Raw genomic sequence first — 20948 nt, 5'->3', positions numbered from 1 at the left:
CATTTGAAGTATTAAAACGATTGTACATTTCGGTCAATTTGGAAAAAGGACGAAAGTTCAAAGTAAGGACAGCCGTAGACTTCATAATATATCGTAGTGCTGCAACGATTAATCGATTAACTTGAGTATTCGTTTAGAATAAAATATTCGAATTAATTTTTGTTGCTTTGAGTATTCGTTTAATTAAAGTGGCGTTGTAATGGTTTATTTTGAAAGTGTTTGCATTTAGTTTTATTGATTAGGGTGGATACACTGCCGTCTGGTCCGACTCTTTTCACATGGCTCAATCCAACTGCTCCCTGTTGAGACCAACGTAAGCCAAGTTTTTGTTTGAGCTAATGTTTTTTAATCCATTCATAATTTAGTTTATAGGTATATTTAGCCGTTTTTTGTGGGAATATGTGTCTGAATCATTTGTTAAGAGCATTGTACAAAAAAAAAAAAAAGCAAAAAAAAAGCATTTTATAGCATTTAAGCTAGCGGACTTTTTCTATGTAAGTTAGCCAATTGTTCTTTTATTGTACATAGATCCTCATTTGACAAAAAAAAAATATATATATATATATATGTACACCATTTGAGGCTCAGCTCAGGTATTTTCATTTTTCATGTTCCTCATCCGATTACTCGATTATTCGAACTAAGTAGTCCATCGATAATCGACTACTAAAATATTCAAAAGCTGCAGCCCTAATATATTGACGGCTCAGATTGGTCATACACTGCGCCTCGCATTCAAGTAGGGGGCCGCCCACATCAAAAAGAGCTATTCACAAACACAGCACGTAGCCACAAAATGCCGGATTTCTGTTGAAAAAGTACGAAAGCCGTACCGCATACAAACAGGAAGGATTGTCTAAGGAGTGATTTGTTCGAGGATTCAAGGTAACTATTGTACTTATTGTATGATGCTTGCATTTTGAAACATGTATAAAATCAATGGAAGAAATTAGCCGCTACTGCATTGGCATCATAGTTCACAATATTTACATGAAATAAATGCTGGCTGCACGTTTTTTTTTTTGTTTTTTTTTTGCTTTTAACCAAGAATTGAGACTGTTTTACGTCCATATTTATAAAGAGTTCGGGGATTTAAGCATTTATTCACAAGAATTTTCACTGGAAAAGCTCTGTTTACATCAGGCGGCCGCTAACTACATTCGCTAACAGACTAGCATTGTATATTTATGTAAAATAAACGCTAACTGCACTTTTTTTTTTGTTGCTTTTAACCAAGAATCGAGACTGTTTTATATCCATATCTATAAATAATTTGGGGATTTAACTATTTATTCACAAGAATTTACAATGGAAAAGCTCTGTTTACATCATGCGGCCGCTAGCTACATGCACTAACAGACTAGCATTTTACTTTGACATATTTACGTAAAATAAATGCTCACTGCACGTTTTTTTATTTTGCTTTTAACCAAGAATAGAGACTGTTTTACGTTCATATTTATAAAGAATTTGGGGATTTAAGCAGTCATTCACAAGAATTTTCATCGGAAAAGCTCTGTTTAAATCAGGCGGCTGCTAGCTATACGCACTAACAGACTAGCATTGGACTTCGATATATTTACGTAAAATAAACGCTAACTGCACGGTATTTTTGCTTTTAACCAAGAATCGAGACTGTTTTATGTCCATATCTAGAAAGAATCCGAGGATTTAAGCATTTACAGAATCCGTGGATTTGAGCATTTATTCACAAGAATTTTCAACGAAAAAAGCTCTTTGTCTGTGATTCCACTCTGTCTGTTTCGCCAACTATCCAGGCCCCCTTTTTATTAGCCCCGTGTCCCGTCAATACATTATGAAGTCTATGAGACAGCTCATTTAAAATGACAAAAAATTTTCCTATTTAAGAATGTTTTGGTGAAAGTAATTATAATTTAGAACATAAGTCAAAGAAGTGAAATTTAAGACCCTTTTACAACCACTTTGAAATGAATTGAATAGGGAAAATTTAATGTTGAACCTAAAAAAAAAAAAATTTTTTTTTTTTATTCTTCACCTGGAGATTTCTCAATTTCAGGCCGTGCAGCCCAATTGAAAAGGTATGGAATTTAAATTTAAAGCAACACTTGGTAACGTTTTTAAGTTTTGGTCGATTTTAGCTACACGATTGGACAAAAGCGGTATTATTTTGCCGTAAGGAAGACCTGCACAGTGTCGTAAAATCACGATCTCCCGGTCGACTGCAGATGCATTGAATGTCATTTCTGTTTCCATTGGCTGTGTGAAGGATAAATAGTTATAAGGTATTTATCCAGTAATGGCTAAACAATAGCATATGACACATACAGTATATGACAGTTAGCAACCCTGTGACATAGTGTGGCTAAAACTACCCAACCCGCTGATGAGTGCGGTTGGGGAAAAGAGTCACGCCAGCGAGTGAAAGCCGGCCAAATGTTTCTTCTTGAGTATCCTTTTATCCTGGTAGCCTCCCTTTTTTTTTCCTCCTTGGACAAAACTTTTTGTCTCTCTTGTTGCGCTGCCATCTTTGTAGAATTCGCGTGAAAGTGTTCGCATCGACTTCCGTCTTTATAAAGAAAGGGGGAAGCGATGTATGCTTTAAAGCAGTCCGCACAAGTAGTTTTCTTGTGTGGCAGGGTTCCTGCCACCCTCCTCAAAGTTAATTAGTGTCGTTGAAAGCGATACAGATCCCCTCAAGATATAAAGGAGGTGTCATTCAACTTGTTGTCAGTCGACATATAATTACAAATGTTATGACAATATTTTATAAAGGTTGAAAAGTTACCTAGTGTTGCTTTAAGACCTTCCAAACAAAATTCATTGCATTTTTATGACACTTTATCATGATTAATACTTTTAAGACTTTTTAAGACATTAGGAGTATCCTTTCTCCAGAAGTCACTTGTTCATAAACATGACATTTTGACAAAAAAATATATTGTACATTTTTGACTATGTGGAAAAGTACAATAGTCCATTGTGAAGCCGGCCTATTAAGAGGATTTAAAATGGTCTTATTTAAGAATTTGGCATTTGTTTTGCTAATATTAGTGCTGTACAATATGCTCGCCAAAATGATATAAAACTTGAAATTTTATCCATAACGAGACCTATTCCTGCAATGCACAATTTGGCCAGCAGATGGCGCCCATTTTGCACTGATTTGGTGCGTTAATGGGATTCCATATGACATAGGCCTTGTTCAAACTGGCTGCCAAAATCTGATTTTTATCCCATCCAGACGGAAACTGAATGGCTCTTTTGTCGTCTGAACAGTCACAAATCACAGAAATGATAGTTTTTCAACATATTGTACTTCAGAGAGGCAAGTTCCGATCCATACTCAGTATCACTAATACGATACGGCTTTTTTTTTGGAGCATCGGATTTAGTCACAAGATTGGATCCGATCCAGTAGTCGTTTCATTAGTACCATTGTAAATTGTCTTTTACTGGTCTAAATATATGGGTACCAGATCAGCACTGGATTGAGATCGGATCGAGATTGGCAAAATATATCTTGAAATAAATTGGATCAATTGGAACTAAAGAAAAAAAAAAGAAAAAAAAAAAATCAGCAATGGGACATCCATAACGTGCAGTAGTATTACATTTGCAAAGTATGTAACATGTCTAACCTTCATTGTCATTCTTGAACATTTTTACACCCAAATGTTGGAAGAAAATCTTATTTAAACACCAAACTCAAATAAGGACCGATTAAAACACTAACATCTCTTCCATCAGATCTACTCCTACAGCGAAATGGGCCCCACAATCGAAAACGAACACTTCCTGGATCGTCTGGACTGGAACGGGAGCAAGAGGAGCAACGACATCCAAGACGCGTCCATCTACATTCTCAATGTCACCTTCAACGACTCGGGCACGTACCGATGCTTCTTCAACCGCATCCTCGCCTACGAGAACTACGAGTACACCACCCTGGTCAGTAAAGTGGTCTACCTCACCGTGGTGGAAAAAGGTAACGCGGTACGAGTTCTCTGTTCTTTGCAGTTTTTTTTCCCTCGATGTAAAGCTTTCTTTTATGGCAGCCACCCGAGGTACGGCGTCCATCGTGTCGGAAGTCATGATGTACGTGTCCATCATCGGACTGCAGGTGTGGCTACTCATTGAGATGATATATTGCTACCGGAAAATAGCAGCAGCCGGGGAGGAAGCCTTAAGAGAAGCCGCGTATGTCTTGCTATTATTATTATTATTATTATTATTATACATTTAACTCTATTAGTGTGGCGTTCAAACAATTGTCAATCAATGAGCTTATCACGAGTAGAGTGAACGTTCGTTGCCAACCCTCCCACTTCAAATGAATCGGACGTCTAGCGCTGTTGCTGGTAGTCAGAGGTAATATGCATAAAGCATTGGAGGAATGCATACTTAAGTACTTAAAACAGTACTCAAGTACTTAAAAAAAATAGTTTTGATAGAAAATATATAAAATTTACAGAGTTAAAAATTAGGAAATTCTGAAATAAAAAAAAAAAAAAGAATAGGTTAGTAGGTATAGAAAATTGGAATTATTTGGAGTTTATTAGATACTTTCTTCTATATTTTATAATTCAGAATTTTCTAATTTTTAATTGTTAAATGTTCTATATTTCAGTTTAAAAAAAAAAAAAAGTTTTTATTCTTTTTTTATTTTAAAACCTTCATTTTTGTCTCGATCTTTTTTCTTATTATTAAACCAGAGGTTCCCACCCCTAATGCACACACACACACACACACACATATGTACACTCACCGGCCACTTTATTAGGTACACCTGTCCAACTGCTCGTTAACACTTAATTTCTAATCAGCCAATCACATGGCGGCAACTCAGTGCATTTAGGCATGTAGACATTGTTTAAGACAATCTCCTGCAGTTCAAACCGAGCATCAGTATGGGGAAGAAAGGTGATTTGAGTGACTTTGAACGTGGCATGGTTGTTGGTGCCAGAAGGGCTGGTCTGAGTATTTCAGAAACTGCTGATCTACTGGGATTTTCACGCACAACCATCTCTAGGGTTTACAGAGAATGGTCCGAAAAAGAAAAAATATCCAGTGAGCGGCAGTTCTGTGGGCGGAAATGCCTTGTTGATGCCAGAGGTCAGAGGAGAATGGCCAGACTGGTTCGAGCTGATAGAAAGGCAACAGTGACTCAAATGACCACCCGTTACAACCAAGGTAGGCAGAAGAGCATCTCTGAACGCACAGTACGTCGAACTTTCAGGCAGATGGGCTACAGCAGCAGAAGACCACGCCGGGTGCCACTCCTTTCAGCTAAGAACAGGAAACTGAGGCTACAATTTGCACAAGCTCATCGAAATTGGAAAATAGAAGATTGGAAAAACGTTGCCTGGTCTGATGAGTCTCGATTTCTGCTGCGACATTCGGATGGTAGGGTCAGAATTTGGTGTCAACAACATGAAACCATGGATCCATCCTGCCTTGTATCAACGGTTCAGGCTGGTGGTGGTGGTGTAATGGTGTGGGGAATATTTTCTTGGCACTCTTTGGGGCCCCTTGGTACCAATTGAGCATCGTTGGAACGCCACAGCCTACCTGAATATTGTTGCTGACCATGTCCATCCCTGTATGACCACATTGTACCCAACTTCTGATGGCTACTTTCAGCAGGATAATGCGCCATGTCATAAAGCAGGAATCATCTCAGACTGGTTTCTTGAACATGAAAATGAGTTCACTGTACTCAAATGGCCTCCACAGTCACCAGATCTATATCCAATAGAGCATCTTTGAGATGTGGTGGAACGGGAGATTCGCATCATGGATGTGCAGCTGACAAATCTGCACCAACTGTGTGATGCCATCAAGTCAATATGGACCAAACGCTCTGAGGAATGCTTCCAGCACCTTGTGGAATCTATGCCACAAAGAATTGAGGCAGTTCTGAAGGCAAAAGGGGGTCCAACCCGTTACTAGCATGGTGTACCTAATAAAGTGGCCGGTGAGTGTGTGTGTATATATATATATATATATATATATATATATATATATATTAGGGCTGCAGCTATTGATTATTTTAGTAGTCAATTAATCGATGAACTAGTTAGTTCGAATAATCGAGTAATCTGATAAAGAACATAAAAAATTAAAATCCGAGCTGAGCCTGAAACAGTATGAAAACAAATAAATGAGGATCAAAGTACAACAACAACAAAAAACAATTGGCTAACTTAAACACTTACATAGGAAAAGTCCGCTAGCTTAAATGCTATAAAATGGTAAATGGTGTTATACTTGTATAGCGCTTTTCTAATACTAACTTTTTTTTTTTTTTTTTTTTTTTACAATGCTCTTAACAAATGGTTGAAACACATATTCCCACAAAAAACAGCTAAATATACTAATTACAAATGCATTAAAAAACATTAGGGCAAACAAAAACTCATCTTATGTTGGTCTTAACAGGGAGCAGCTGGATTCAGCCATGTGAAATGAGTTATGTCATATCTCACTGTTGCCACTTGAGGGCAGTGTATCCGCCCAAATCAATAAAACCAAATGCAAACACTTTCAAAACAAACCAATAAAACGTAACTTTAATTAAACGAATACTCGAAGCATTAAAATTTAATCCAAATCTTTTTTTCCTAATTGAATTACTCGAGTTAATCGATTAATTGTGTTAATTTTGACAACACTAATATATATTAGGGCTTTCAAAATTATCGCGTTAACGGGTGGTAACTAATTTTTTTAATTAATCATGTTAAAATATTAGATGCATTTAACGCACATGCCCCGCTCAAATAGATTAAAATGACAGCACAGTGTCATTTCCACTTGTTACTTGTGTTTTTTGGTGTTTTGTCGCTCTCTGCTGGCGCTTGGGTGCGACTGATTTTATGGGTTTCAGCACCATGGGCATTGTGTAATTATTGACATCAGCAATGGCGAGCTATTAGTTTATTTTTTGATTGAAAATTTTACAAACTTTGCTAAAACATTAAGAGGTGTTTTAATATAAAATTTCTATAACTTGTACTAACATTTACCTTTTAAGAACTACAAGTCTTTTTATCCATGGATCGCTTTAACAGAATGTTAATGCCATCTTGTTGATTTATTGTTATAATAAACAAATACATTACTTATGTACAGTATGTTGAATGTATATATCCTTCTTGCGTCTTATCTTTCCATTCCAACAATAATTTACAGAAAAATATGGCATATTTTATAGATGTTTGAATTGCGATTAATTACGATTAATTCATTTTTAAGCTGTGATTAACTCAATTAAAAATTTTAATCGTTTGACAGACCTAATATTTATATGTATTATATTTTAATTTGTTTGCTTTAAAAACTTTTTTTTTAGTAATTTAAGTTTAATCTTGAGTCTCAAATCTGTCGCCCCTCAATTTTCCCTGCAGGAACGCAGAATATTTAGCGATTGCCTCTGAAAGTAAAGACAACTGCGCGGCAGGGCAAGTTGGAGAATAACAAAGGTATGTTTGAAATTAACCCGATTAATAATGACTATTCTAACATTTTGTTTCCATCTCCAAACTTCCTTTTCAGGCTTCAACCTTCCTTCCTTTCCACCCTCTTAACAGCATGAAAACCTCTGGAAGGAAACAAGTCAAACAACTCCCTCATCATCTCAAGTCTTTTTTCTTTAAATCTTTTCCTCAATTCAGACCTCAAATATGGAGCACAGGTTGAGCTACCGGCACTGTAAAAATAGTTTGCAACGCACAGCAAAGCTGCATTTGTATGAGAACCCATTATGCAGTAATGAGCCATTATTTCAAGTCATACAGAGTACTGTGTAGACGTACTGTATAATTAATTATATGAGCTAATATGCAATACAGTGGGAGCCTGTATGACTCTGAGGTGAAAAGATAAAGCTGTGACAAACCTTTGGGGGACTCCATTCAGCAATTCAGACCCCGGAAGAGTACTTTTGGGTACGGGATCGAGAGCTAGCAACAAATAGAGAAGACAAGTCATGAAGGAGTTGGATTGGAGGCTCCTACAAAAAAACACAAGCACAGGACACTTACAAATATTCCGTCACCTCCATCATTAGCCGGTCAACATATCAATAGCACGATGATGAGTTTGGATTTTCACCAAGCAGCTCAGTGGACTGTTATCATCCCAACTGCAATGAAAAGGACATTCAGTATTTCCACATTTGTTCCATATTCAAAGTTCTTCACAAATGTACAGGCCTCCTTCTCCAAAAACAGACATAAACTAGAGAAAGTTGCTTTAAGTGCTCTCTGTGAATGACACCCAATGTATTTTCAATATATTTTGGCATTTATTTTGCACATACAAACCAAAGTTGCACCTCATACATTTATATTAGAGTGCAATTTCTGTAAACCGCAGTTAGCATGAGTCAAAACCTTTAACAACTGGACATTAATAAAGTTTAGTGGCACTCACCTAATTTGAGCGGTTTTATTTTTCAAGGAAGAAATAAAGGAATTAAGATATACAAAATAATATTAATGCTAATTGCTAAAAAGGAGGCTAAACGAGGTGCACCTGTTCACTTTGCCTTGTTGTGCCGCCTTGGTTTTCGACAGCTGGCTACTTAAAGAAAATACTTCCGGGTTTAGGACAAAATTTAAAAGTATCATTTCGGTTTATTTTAATTATAGTTGTCTAGTTTAAGATGTTTTCATTCGAAAAAATGGTATATATTTCCCCTTATTTACAGTAACAGCTATGACACAAACATTAGTCCACCCCGCCCAAATGAACGGACTCTTCTTAAAGGGCCAGTACACAATATTCTCTCTCAGCGATGTTTTTCTAAATATATTTTCTTACTTCAACGCTAAATGGCCAACGTAAAAAATAATAACAATAAGCAAGTGGTTTTTAATACAGCCACGAGAAAAAAGCGTTGCGGAATAAACACTGACAAGTGCACATATTCCGTTTTACCGCACTGCATCAATAGCATCCTGTGAACTGGGAGGCAGACGTGCCGCTGAATGTGGCGCAGCAAAAACACTACACGGATCACCCAGGAAGCATCCTTTATTATTTTTTTCCTCGCCGTTTATAGATTTATTTGCGTTTTCGCAGATAAATCTGCGAGGCGAGCGCTACCAACTGTTTTTATACACGAGGATTTATAAAATAGCGGAATATCCAGGTTTTCCTCAAGGTACCATCGTAAAGGAGAGGACTACATTTCCATCCGACAAGGCCTCTAATTGACGACAGTAGGCGATCAAATTAAGATTAAATATATTCAGTCATTTTTAGGGTCGAATTATTGTCGTTATTGTTTAAATGGAATCATTGGATTTTTAATTTGGCTAGCGTTCATATCATTATTGACTTGCATGCACGTTAGAATAAAAAAAAAAAACACGTTACAAAACTGCATTTATGAACGTTATTCGACACCGTTTGAGATTATTGTATGTATTCCCATGCAGGTGCAGTAGCACTGAAACCTCAAGGGAAAGATAATTGAATCTTGAGACACAGAGCTATTATATGATTAGCTATTTTCAAAATAAAATCAAAAGGAGCACATGAATTGATTCAAAAATAACAATAATAATAAATATAATCTATTGTTTTCATTGAAGTGGTTATATGAGCCAAAAGAAGTACAACAGTTGGGTTGTAATATTGGAAATAAAAGGTTGTGTTAGCATGGATGTGTAGTTGCTAGCCTATAAAGTAGTAATAACATTAAATTTGGAAAAAATACATTCTTGAAGATCCTGATTTCAAAATAAAAGCCCAATCGGTGACATGCCAACAATTCGCGTACTACTACTACTTCTCTCCTGCGCATTATTTGGTAAGTTTCTCTCGCATTATTCATGTCAGGCCTTTAAAGAACAATAATGTGAATGGGACCGATGTGCCTCGTTGTGCAAACAGTGCGCCGGTGTCATGGGGCGTGTGCTGAAGTCGACTCTGACACGGAGGCAGTGGCGGGCAAGGGATTTAAACTGGGCTGCATATCCTGCAAAATGAGGAGTGAGGTCAAAGCCAGCGCCACCATCGAATGGTTCTTCCAGGCGAAAGGAGAAGAAGAGTTTGTGCAGGTTAGAAGAAGTCAAGATAACAAAATGGCATCAGACGTCTCAATGAATTGTCGCTGTTTTTATTAGATCTACACCTACAATGAATACGGCCCCACGATAGAATACGACTTCTTCACGGATCGTCTGGACTGGAACGGGAGCAAGAGCAGCAACGACATCCAAGACGCATCCATCTACATTCTCAACGTCACCTTCAACGACACGGGCACTTACCGTTGTATCTTCACCCGTACTCTCTTATACGAGAACTATGAGAACACCACGATGATCAGCAAAGAGGTTCACCTCCATGTAGTGGCTAAAGGTAAAACGCCATCTTGTTTCGCTGCCATTGACGGCGATACACGTCCAAGAAGCTGGCAGCGATCGTTTGAAATATACAACCCCGAGCAAAAAGTATGGAATCACCAGTCTCGGACGAGCACTCACTCAGACATTTTATAATGTAGAACAAACTCAGATAAAACGCTTGAAAAAATAATGAATTAGATCAAAAGTGCAACTCCTTGGCATTCAGAAACACTATCTTTGTAAATCTCACTGGAACAGCACCAAACAAAGGTTCCAGCAACATTGCCTTGTCCAGTGCAGGTTCTTGACTCTTTACACCTTGTCCAATGCAGATTCTTAACTCTTGACACCTTGTCCAATGCAGATTCTTAACTCTAGACAAGGTGATGATGCTGGAACTTTTGTTTGGTGCTGCTCCAGTGAGATTTACAAAGATGACTGCCTGAAGAAAACATCAAATTTCACTCATTCAGACATTTTATTATGTAGAACAAACTCAGATAAAAAGCTTGAAAAATAATGAATTAGTACAAAAGTGCAACTGTTTAGCATTCGGAAATACTAAAAGAAATGAATAACAAACATTGTGGTGGTCAGTAAATGTTATTTTTATAGAGCAAGTGCAGGGGAATAAATATAGAATCACTCCATTCTGAAGACAAATACTATATGGAATCACTCCATTTTTAATGAAGATACAGACACACCGAGTCAATTTCCTTTCCCTAATTGGGCCCCTGCCTCAGATTAGAGCTGCTCGTTAGTCAGCAGTTAAAAACAGTGCAGTTATCAGACCTTGGAGGGCTGCTGGACCAAGTGGATTCACAAGAATCATGGCTCCAACTAGAGAAATGTCTCTTGAGACCAAGGAGAGGACTATCAAACTTCTTGAAGAAGGTAAAGCGACACGTATGGTTGCCAAAGATGTGGACTGGGACTTTGTATCAAAAATCTGGACCAAGTACAAACAGCATGGCAAGGTTGTCCAAGTTAAGCGTACTGGTAGACTTCCAAACATCATGACAAACAACTAAATGCCATATATCTTGAAAACGGAAGCTGTACAACAAGACAAATGAAGAAGAAATGGGAGGAATCTAGAGTCAAGGTCTGTGACAGAACTTTGCAAAATCGCCTAAAGGAAATGGGATTTTCATACAGGAAAGCTAAAAGGAAACCATCATTGACACTTAAACAGAAAAGACCAAGACTGCAATGGGCTAAGGAGAGGCAATCATGTACTGTACTGATGAAGGTTATTTTCAGTGATGAGTCAAGAATCTGCATTGGACAAGGTGATGATGCTGGAACTTTTGTTTGGTGCCGTTCCAGTGAGATTTACAAAGATGACTGCCTGAGGAAAACATCAAAATTCCCTCAGTCCTTGATGATATGGGGCTGCATGTCAGGCAAAGGCACTGGGGAGATGGCTGTGGTTAAATCTTCAAAAAATGCACAAGATTACATTGAAATTTTAGACGGCTTTCTTATCCCTTCAATTGAAAATATGTTTGGGGATAATGAAATAATTTTCTAAGATGACAATGCATCATGCCACAGAGCTAAAACTGTGAAAGCATTCCTTGGAGAAAGACTCATCCAGTCAATGTCATGGCATGCAAATAGCCCAGATCTCAACCCTATAGAAAACCTGTGGTGGAAATTGAAAAAAAGGGTCCACAGCAAGGCTCCGACCTGCAAGGATGATCTGGCAACTGCAATCAAAGAGAGTTGGCACCAAATTGATGAAGAATACTCATCAAGTCCATGCCTCAGAGACTGCAAGCTGTCATAAAAGCCAGAGGTGGTTCAACTAAATACGAGATGTGATTTGTTATTTCTTTGTTTGTTTCTCGTGATTCCTTATATTTTTCTTCCGAATGGAGTGATTCTACATTTATTTACCTGCACTTGCTCTATAAAAGTAACATTTACTGACCACCACAATGTTTTTTTTTTATTCATTTCTTTTAGTGTTTCTGAATGCTAAACAGTTGCACTTTTGAACTAATTCATGATATTTTTCAAGCTTTTTATCGGAGTTTGTTCTACATACCAAAATGTCTGAGTGAGTTCTCGTCCGAGACTGGTAATTCCATACTTTTTGCTAGGGGTTGTACAACATAATCACCTTAATTTTTTTGCACGGCAGCGACCCGAGGTACAGCTTCCATCGTGTCGGAGGTCATGATGTACGTGTCCATCATCGGCCTGCAGGTGTGGCTCCTCATCGAGATGATATATTGCTACAGGAAAATAGCGGCAGCCGGGGAGGAAGCGTTAAGAGAAGCCGCGTAAGTATTTTATTTTAAAGTCTTTTCAAGAAAACACACCCTTCAAAAATACATTAATTTATCATCTCATTTCAGGAACGCGGAGTATTTAGCAATAGCGTCGGAAAGTAAAGATAACTGCGCGGATGTGCAAGTTGGAGAATAGCGAAGGTGTGTTGTAAGTCATCTGATAAAAATTAGTGTTGCACCAGAGGTGCCAATACTTTTGGCTAGCACTGTAGACACTATTCCAATGGAAGATTTTGGTAGCAACCAAGTAGTTCTCCAACTTGAAAAGATTAGAGAGGCCTGTAATTGTCAGCATGGGTAAACCTCAACCATGAGAGACAGAATGTGGAAAAAAAACAGAAAATCACATTGTTTGATTTTTAAAGAATTTACTTCCAAATTAGAGTGGAAAATAAGTATTTGGTCACCTACAAATGGTGTTATACTTGTAAAGCGCTTTTCTACTTTAAGGCACTCAAAATGCTTTACACTACATCGTCATCTACCTACTGGTAACACAGCACCAGGACAAATGTGGGGTTCAGTATCTTGCCCAAGGATACTTAGGCGAGTTCATCAGGGCACAGAATCGAACCCTTAACCTCTGGTTTGGGGGACAACTACTCTACCACTGAGCCACACCATCCCCAAACCTACAAACAAGCAAGATTTCTGTCTGTCAAAGAGGTTGAACTTCTAACGAGGTCTAACGAGGCTCCACTCGTTACCTGTATTAATGGCACCTGTTTTAACTCATTATCGATATAAAAGACACCTGTCCACCACCTCAATCAGTCACACTCCAAACTCCACTATGGCCAAGACCAAAGAGCTGTCAAAGGACACCAGAGACAAAATTGTAGACCTGCACCAGGCTGGGAAGACTGAATCTGCAATAGGTAAAATGCTTGGTGTAAAGAAATCAACTGTGGGAGCAATTATTATAAAATGGAAGACATACAAGACCACTGATAGTCTCCCTAGATCTGGGGCTCCATGCAAGATCTCACCCCGTGGCATCAAAATGAAAACAAGAACGTTGAGCAAAAATTCCAGAACCACACGGGTGGGACCTAGTGAATGACCAAGAGAGAGCTGGGACCACAGTAACAAAGGCTACTATCAGTAACACAATGCGCTGCCAAGGACTCAAATCCTGCACTGCCAGACATGTCCCCCTGCTGAAGAAAGTACACGTCCAGGCCCGTCTGCGGTTCGCTAGAGAGCATTTGGATGATCCAGAAGAGGACTGGGAGTAGACATGTGCCGGTTACCGGTTTCACGGTTTACCGTGGTGTGAAAACGTCGCGGTTTCAAAACCACTAAAATTTTCCGTCATACCTTAGTACGGTATTCGCTATTTTTCATGTGCCAAAATGCAGCCGAAGTGGCTTGGTGCGGCACCGCTCACCCCTTCCCGTTTGTTGCCGTGAGTGTCACTAAACAGCCAGCAAACCCAAAAACAAATCCTTCAAACACAAGGCGTACTTTTCTTCAATTTATTGAGCTCTCAAATCGTGGTGAAATATATAAATAAATACATTTAAAACGTTGTTCAATTGTATTTTTCCACGTGTGATTAGGTTCAACAGGATAGCAGTAGCACCATTAAAATGTTCGCCAAAAACAAAACACACATTTTCCTTTCAAATTCAATATACAAACTAACTAAAACTTACAAAGACGAATGTTAGCCTAGGCTAAGCTGGGGGACCAGCTTCACCGAGGTTTTATGTCTCACAGCCGCTGAGTGTCAGTGAGAGACAAGCTTGAATGAAGGGGGGAAAGAAAAAGAATCGCGTCAAAGATCGCTAATTGAGAAAGGAAGTCTCACTCCTCACTTTTTTATTTATTTATTTATTTTTTTTTAGATGAAACCTTTCCTCAACAATATTTACATTTTAACTAATTTATAAAACTAACTTATACATTTTTAACTAACTTATTAACTTATGAATTCTTTGTTCTTTTTAACACAAAGGCATGGCATCATGTAGAGTAGAGTTGACAAAGTGGCTGAAAATGGCGAAACTTCACTTGACCTTCCCCCCTCAAAAAAAGTCATACAGTATATATTTTTAATTTTATTTAGAAGTCTTTTTACTCTTTATAGCAATTATTTTGTTCTTACTCTAATATTGAGCAACTTGAGCTGTGGCTGTGGGTATAGTCTAGGTTCTATTTATTTTAATTTTATATAAAATATTTGTTATTTTTTGTTTATTTTCACATTATATTCATGTTCCAATTTGCAAATATGTTTTGAAAAAAAATCCTGTTCAATGGAAATTTTTTTTTTTTTTTTTTTAAACCCATACATCTCAAAATTTTGGAGCTATAATTGCAATACCGTGATACCGTGAAACCGCGGTATTTTTGCTCACAGTTATCGTACCGTGAAAATCTCATACCGGCACATGCCTAACTGGGAGAATGTGTTATGGTCAGATGAAACCAAAACAGAACTTTTTGGTAGAAACACAGCTTCTCGTGTTTGGAGGAGAAAGAATACTGAATTGCATCCGAAGAACATCATACCCATTGTGAAGTATGGGGGTGGAAACATCATGCTTTGGGGCTGTTTTTCTGCAGAGGGACCAGGACGACTGATCTGCGTAAAGGAAAGAATGAATAGGGCCATATATCGAGAGATTTTGAGTGAAAATCTCCTTCCATCAGTAAGGGCATTGAAGATGAGATGTGGCCAGGTCTTTCAGCATGACAATGATTCTCAACACACATCCAGGGCAACAAAGGAGTGGCTTCGTAAGAAGCATTTCAAGGTCCTGGAGTGGCTTAGCCAGTCTCCAAATCTCAACCCCATAGAAAGTCTCTGGAGGGAGTTGAAAGGCTGTGTTGCCCGACGACAGCCCCAAAACATCACTGCTCTAGAGGAGATCTGCATGATGAATGGGCCAAAATACCAGCAACAGTGTGTGAAAAGCTTGTGAAGAGTTACAGAAAACGTTTGGCCTCCGTTATTGCCAACAAAGGGTACATAACAAAGTATTGAGATGAACTTTTGTTTTTGACCAAATACTTATTTTCCACCATGATTTGCAAATAATTTATTTAAAAATCAAACATTGTGATTTTCAGTTGTTTTTTTTCCACATTCTGTGTCTCATGGTTGAGGTTTACCCATGTTGACAATTACAGGCCTCTTTAATATTTTCAAGTGGGAGAACTTGCACAATTAGTGGTTGACTAAATACTTATTTGCCCCACTGTATACTTTTTCTATGTGGCTACAGTGCACTTTCAGCATCGTCTAATTCCACGCACCCGGGTGTCGGAATCAGTATCGGTGCAACACTAATTAAAACCCGGTGAAGAAAAAATGTATTTGAACACCCTGCTATTTTACAAGTTACCCCACTTAGAAATCACAGAGGAGTCTGAAATTTTCACCGTAGCTGCATGTCAACTGTGAGAGAGATAATCTAAAAAGACAAATCCAGAAATCACAATGCAGGATTTGTTAACGATTTATTTGTGTGATACAGCTGCAAATAAGTATTTGAACACCTGTGTGTCAGCTAGAATTCTGACCCTGAAAGACCTGTTAGTCCACCTATTTAAAGGCCACCTCCACTCCATGTATTGTCCTGAATCAGATGCACTTGTTTGAGGTCGATAGCTGCATAAAGACACCTGTCCACCCCATAAATCAGTAAGACTCAAACTTGTAACATGGCCAAGACCAACCAGCTGTCCAAAGACACCAGAGAGAAAATTGTACACCTCCACAAGACTGGAAAAGGCTACGGAGCAATTTCAAAGCAGCTCGGTGAACAAAGGTCTGCTGTCGGGGCAATCATTCGAAAATGGAAGAAGCTAAACATGACAGTCAATCTCAATCTGAGTGGAACCCCATGTAAGATATCACCTTGTGGGGTCTCAATGGTCCTAAACAAGGTGAAGAATCAGCCCAGATCTACACGACAGTAGTTGGTCAATAACCTGAAAAGAGCTGCGACCGTTTCCAAGGTTACTGTTGGTAATACACTAAGATGTCATGCTTTGAAATCATGAATGGCACGGAAGGTTCCCCAGCTTAAACCAGCAAACTCAAGTTTATGACCATTTGGATGATGCATAGGAGTCATGGGAGCAGGTTTTGAGGTCAGATAAGAGTAAAATAGAAATGTTTGGTTATAATTCCACTAATTGTGTTTGGAGGAAGAAGAATGATGAGTCCTAGCTCAAGAACACCATCCCTACTGTGAAGCATGGGGTGGTGGCATCATGCTTTAATGTTTTTTTATGCGCATGGGACAGGATAAATGAACTGTATTAAAGAGTGGCTGACTGGGGGCCTGTATTGAGATACTTTGGGGAACAACCTCCTTCCCTCAGTCAGAGCATTGAAGATGGGTCGTGGCTGGGTCTTCCGACATGACAATGACCCGAAGCACACGGCCAAGAAAACCAAGGAATGGCTCCATAAGAAGCATATTAAGGTTCTAGCATGGCCTAACCAATCTCCAGACCTAAACCCAATTGAAAACATTTGGAGGGAGCTCAAACTTGGCAACAGCCCAGAAACCGGACTGATGGGTGGGCCAAGATCCCTCCTGCAGTGTGTGCAAACCTAGCAAAAAAACTACAGTAATGGTTTGACCTCTGTAATTGCAAACAAAGGCTACTGTACCAAATATGAACATTAGTTTTCTCAGGTGTTCAAATACTTATTTGCAGCTGTATCACACAAATCAATCGTTAAAAATCATACATTGTAAATTCAGAATTTTTCTTTTTAGATTATCTCCCACACAGTGTACATGCACCTACGATGAAAACCCAAGACCACTCCATGATTTCTCAGTGGGAGAACTTGCCAAAGAGCAGGGTGTTCAAATACTTATTTTCTTGACTGTATGTCCTAGTATATACAATGACATGATTTTACAAGAGCTTTCCTACACAGGCTTCCATTTTGGAGTGACCGGATCTCGCCCGCTAACTGCATGAAACCAAGTTGGGAAGAGGAACAGGACTGCATCCTCATCTCCAGTCATTATGCACTAATTAGCCACATTGTTAAAAGCATTCACACTTACGTATTAGGTTGACTTTCTGTCTATTTATATGATATGCGCAACACTGCCTGTGTGACGGTTCGGGTTGATTGTACATGAAAGCTTTTTTAACCAACTCCTGTTTGATTTGGAAAAGAGTCCATATGGATGTTATTTATAAAAAAACAAAAAAACAAAGTGAACTGATTGTCTTGGTTCAGTGACACATTAAATGTACTAATAAAAGGAGAAAAGTTTGGTGTTTCGTGTGTGGTTTTACGAAAATGTGAAAACAGTTTTGGTGTTATGTTACGCAAGTTTTATTTTCTTAAAGCTGAATCAGTTTTATCTTTACAATTTTAACACGCAGTCCGTGTCGGGGTAGCGAGGCAGATTGAGATGGTACTTCTTTTCCAGGGCGGGTGGCACGAAGCGGCCACCTAGGAAGTGGTGGCGTCCCTTGAAAAGGTTGGCGGAGCTTTTGGGAGCGGTGAGAGAGATGAGCGTGTCGGGCTGCAAGCCGTCAATGCTCCCTTGCTCGACATCCCAACCTGGAGGGGAAAAAATTAAGTGGATATTAGGGCTGCCACAATTAATTGAGTAAATCAATTATCATATTAATAAATAAATAATATCATATTAACTATATTGATAGATGACTAATTATTATCTGCTTCTTAATAGTAAATATTTTTATTTAATTTCTCAAATATCTTCTTTAAATTGAAAAAAATGGGAGGGGGGACTGTTTGGTTGATCTTTAATGTATTTTAATTTTTTTTTTAGGGGGGATTGAACATTTTATTTTTTAAATGTAATCTTTAAAAAAATACTCTGTAAGAAAAAAAATGTTATTTTTAATTGTTGTATATTTGAATAGGAAAACCAATATTTATTTCTAATTTTTCATTTGTTTATTTTACATTTGTTTTATTTTTTTAAATAATAAAATATTGTTTTAATGTTGTTGGGTTTTTTTTAATATATATATATATATATATATATATATATATATATATTTGGGGATTGAATTTAGATTTGTTAATGTGAACTTTATTAAAAAAAAATAATTAAAACATTTTTAAGAGATTTTTTTTTTTTTTTGTTATACATTTGAATAGTAAAACCAATATTCAGATTCATTTATTTCTGATTTTTCAATTATTTATTTTACATTTGTAAAAAAAACATCATTTTAATGTTTTATATATATATATATATACACACACATATATATATACATATATACGTATATATTTGGGGATTAAAATTAGATTTGTTAATGTGAACTTTAAAAAAAATATATTTTTAAGAAAAAAATTTTTTTTTTTTTTTTTTGGTTATACATTTGAATAGGAAAGCTAATATTCAAATTTATTTATTTCTGATTTTTTAATTACATTTGAACAGGAAAACCAATATTCAAATTCATTTATTTCTGATTTTTCAATTATTTATTTTATATTTGTTTTATTTATTTTTTTAAATAATAAAATATCTCTTGTTAATTGGTTTATTCTTTTCAAATGCTCTTTTTGAAAACATGTAAAAACAAAACTGGAATGCTGTCAATATTCTCTTTTTATTCATTTGATTTTTTTTTAAAATACAAATTTACTACAATTTAATAAAAAACTGGAAATATCCTCATTTCTGTAGTCTTCAACAAAAACAAATGATTACCTTTTTTAATGCATTTTTGCTTTTACTTTGGAAAACAGTGATTGCTATACAATATTCATAGGACTTTTTTCACTTTCCTCATGTAAAAAAATATCCAAATTGTCTTTTATCAGCTTTTTAATAGTAAATATTTTGCTTTGATTTTTTAATTTAATTTAAAAATATAAATTTTTAAGGAGAAAAAATCATGTCGTTTTGAATTTTTATGTATATACTGAATATGAAAAACATTCTCATTCATTTCTAATTTTTTAAACAATTTTTATATTTAGTTTTTTTTTTAAGAAACAAACATCTCTTAATAATTGGTTTATTCTTGTCAAGTGTTATTTGTGAAATCATTTTAAATGCAAATAAAAGTGAAATGCTGTCAATATTCGCTTTTTTATTATTTTACAGTATCGTATATATTTTTGAAATACATATTTTCTCCAATTTAATAAAAAATCTTTACTTTTTTAATGCATATTTCCTATTACTTTGGAAAACAATGATACACTTACAAGAAAACCTTTAGAGCACATTGCTTTTGGTTCCATTGCACATTTCCAGCTACTGTAAATTGTAAAGCCTAAAGTTATACAATAGTAATAGAAAACAAAAAGTGATTCATATAAGACACTGCCGACTAATCAGTAAAACAATCGGGATTACTCAACCTTCAAAATAACCCACTGAGGCAACCCTATTGAATATAAAGAATAAAAACGCACCTGAGGGTATGTCAATGCTAGCGATGGGGACAGTGGTCTTCTTCAGGACATCGATGATGGACCCAAAAGGCTCTCGTACAGCCCCCTTAAAACTAAAGCCGAAGATGGCGTCGACTACTACGTTGAAGGCCTCGTCAATGACTTCAGCCTAACAAAACAAAGCGTGTCAAACAACCAACTTAACCAAACTGTTAGTCGTATCTAACCTCAGGCATCTCTGTAAGAAACGGTATCTCCATTTTCTCACACTGGGTGGTCAAACCCTGAAACAGTGGTTTGTTGGGCCTTTTCGGGTACAGAATAGAAGGTTCGTAACCCTAAAAAAGATGATGATAAAGTCACGAGGAATAAAACATAAAAAAGAGCAACTATACAACACTTACAAATAGTTTAAGATGTCTAGCGCAAACCAAACCGTCACCTCCGTTGTTACCAGGTCCGCAAATCACCAGAACTGTAGGTTTGGGCTTCACCAAGCAGCTCAGTGGATACGCCTTCATTGGAGAAAATAAATTCAATTCTAGGACAATAATCTAGAAATGATAATCACGCTAATTCACCCGTGTAATAGCGGTAGCGCAACTAAGCCCGGCAAGCTCCATCAGCTGATCCACGCTGAATCCGTACTCAGTGAAAAGCTCTTCATCAATGCGCTGCGCTTCCTCCTGTCTAAAAGTGTCGACAAGTCAAGACAACAATGACTTAAAGTTACGTCAAAGAGCAGTGTGGAACTCACCCAAGGTACTTGATACTCTTGGCCATGGTGGAAGCAGGTTTGCTAGCGTAAAAGCTCTTGTGGTGGTTGTTAGCTGAAGGAGAGAGCGGGCATTTCCCCGTTTGGGCAAAAACGGTCGCCGCCCGTGAGGTCACCAGGAAGCCGATGCCAAAAAGGGCCCGCACGCTCAGCAT

General features: G+C 37.4%; 4 protein-coding genes across 6 annotated transcripts in view; 2 read left to right on the top strand and 2 right to left on the bottom strand.

The window, feature by feature from the left end:
* Positions 1 to 8414, top strand: part of LOC130910303 (sodium channel subunit beta-1-like) — a 9812-nt gene extending 1398 nt beyond the window's left edge. The window contains exons 3-6 of the mRNA XM_057827480.1: positions 3730 to 3967; positions 4038 to 4179; positions 7389 to 7463; positions 7537 to 8414. Coding sequence (XP_057683463.1) covers positions 3730 to 3967; positions 4038 to 4179; positions 7389 to 7458 — 450 coding nt within the window. The 3' untranslated portion in view covers positions 7459 to 7463; positions 7537 to 8414. The remainder of the gene's footprint in view (positions 1 to 3729; positions 3968 to 4037; positions 4180 to 7388; positions 7464 to 7536) is intronic.
* zbtb22a (zinc finger and BTB domain containing 22a) overlaps positions 1 to 15747 on the bottom strand; it is a 23291-nt gene extending 7544 nt beyond the window's left edge. The window contains exons 1-3 of one of the 3 annotated variants that reach the window (XM_057827471.1): positions 12472 to 15747; positions 8025 to 8125; positions 7880 to 7943 (exon numbers count right to left, since the gene is read on the bottom strand). The gene's annotated coding sequence lies outside the window, so the exon portion shown is untranslated. Of the gene's footprint in view, positions 1 to 7879; positions 7944 to 8024; positions 8126 to 8415; positions 9049 to 12471 lie in introns of those variants that run through there. The other 2 variants (XM_057827469.1, XM_057827470.1) reach the window with 2 other exon arrangements.
* On the top strand, positions 8950 to 18194 carry LOC130910302 (sodium channel subunit beta-1-like). The gene is made up of 6 exons (XM_057827479.1): positions 8950 to 9799; positions 9883 to 10049; positions 10116 to 10353; positions 12493 to 12634; positions 12710 to 12784; positions 17553 to 18194. Exons 1-5 carry the CDS (start codon positions 9751 to 9753, stop codon positions 12777 to 12779), a joined length of 666 nt encoding a protein of 221 aa, XP_057683462.1. The 5' UTR covers positions 8950 to 9750; the 3' UTR covers positions 12780 to 12784; positions 17553 to 18194.
* naxe (NAD(P)HX epimerase) lies at positions 17995 to 20948 on the bottom strand. The gene is made up of 6 exons (XM_057828636.1): positions 20776 to 20948; positions 20600 to 20708; positions 20450 to 20533; positions 20246 to 20356; positions 20040 to 20187; positions 17995 to 18194 (listed from the first exon to the last, which is right to left on the bottom strand). The coding sequence occupies exons 1-6, from the start codon at positions 20946 to 20948 to the stop codon at positions 17995 to 17997; spliced, it is 825 nt and encodes a 274-aa protein (XP_057684619.1).

Source organism: Corythoichthys intestinalis, chromosome 22 (genome assembly GCF_030265065.1).
Source record: "Corythoichthys intestinalis isolate RoL2023-P3 chromosome 22, ASM3026506v1, whole genome shotgun sequence".
NCBI classification, from domain to species: domain Eukaryota; kingdom Metazoa; phylum Chordata; class Actinopteri; order Syngnathiformes; family Syngnathidae; genus Corythoichthys; species Corythoichthys intestinalis.
This window is presented reverse-complemented; position numbering and strand designations above follow the sequence as displayed.

Bases quoted from the DNA above. Each gene is read 5' to 3' on its own strand.
- naxe (XM_057828636.1), bottom strand. From the start codon at position 20,948: ATGCTGAGCGTGCGGGCCCTTTTTGGCATCGGCTTCCTGGTGACCTCA. The intron at 20,709-20,775 runs GTGAGTTCCACA...CGACACTTTTAG, and splicing joins AAGAGTATCAAGTACCTTGG to ACAGGAGGAAGCGCAGCGCA. The intron at 18,195-20,039 runs GTGCGTTTTTAT...TTTCCCCTCCAG, and splicing joins TAGCATTGACATACCCTCAG to GTTGGGATGTCGAGCAAGGG.
- LOC130910302 (XM_057827479.1), top strand. From the start codon at position 9,751: ATGCCAACAATTCGCGTACTACTACTACTTCTCTCCTGCGCATTATTT. The intron at 9,800-9,882 runs GTAAGTTTCTCT...TTGTGCAAACAG, and splicing joins TCTCTCCTGCGCATTATTTG to TGCGCCGGTGTCATGGGGCG. The intron at 10,050-10,115 runs GTTAGAAGAAGT...TGTTTTTATTAG, and splicing joins GAGAAGAAGAGTTTGTGCAG to ATCTACACCTACAATGAATA.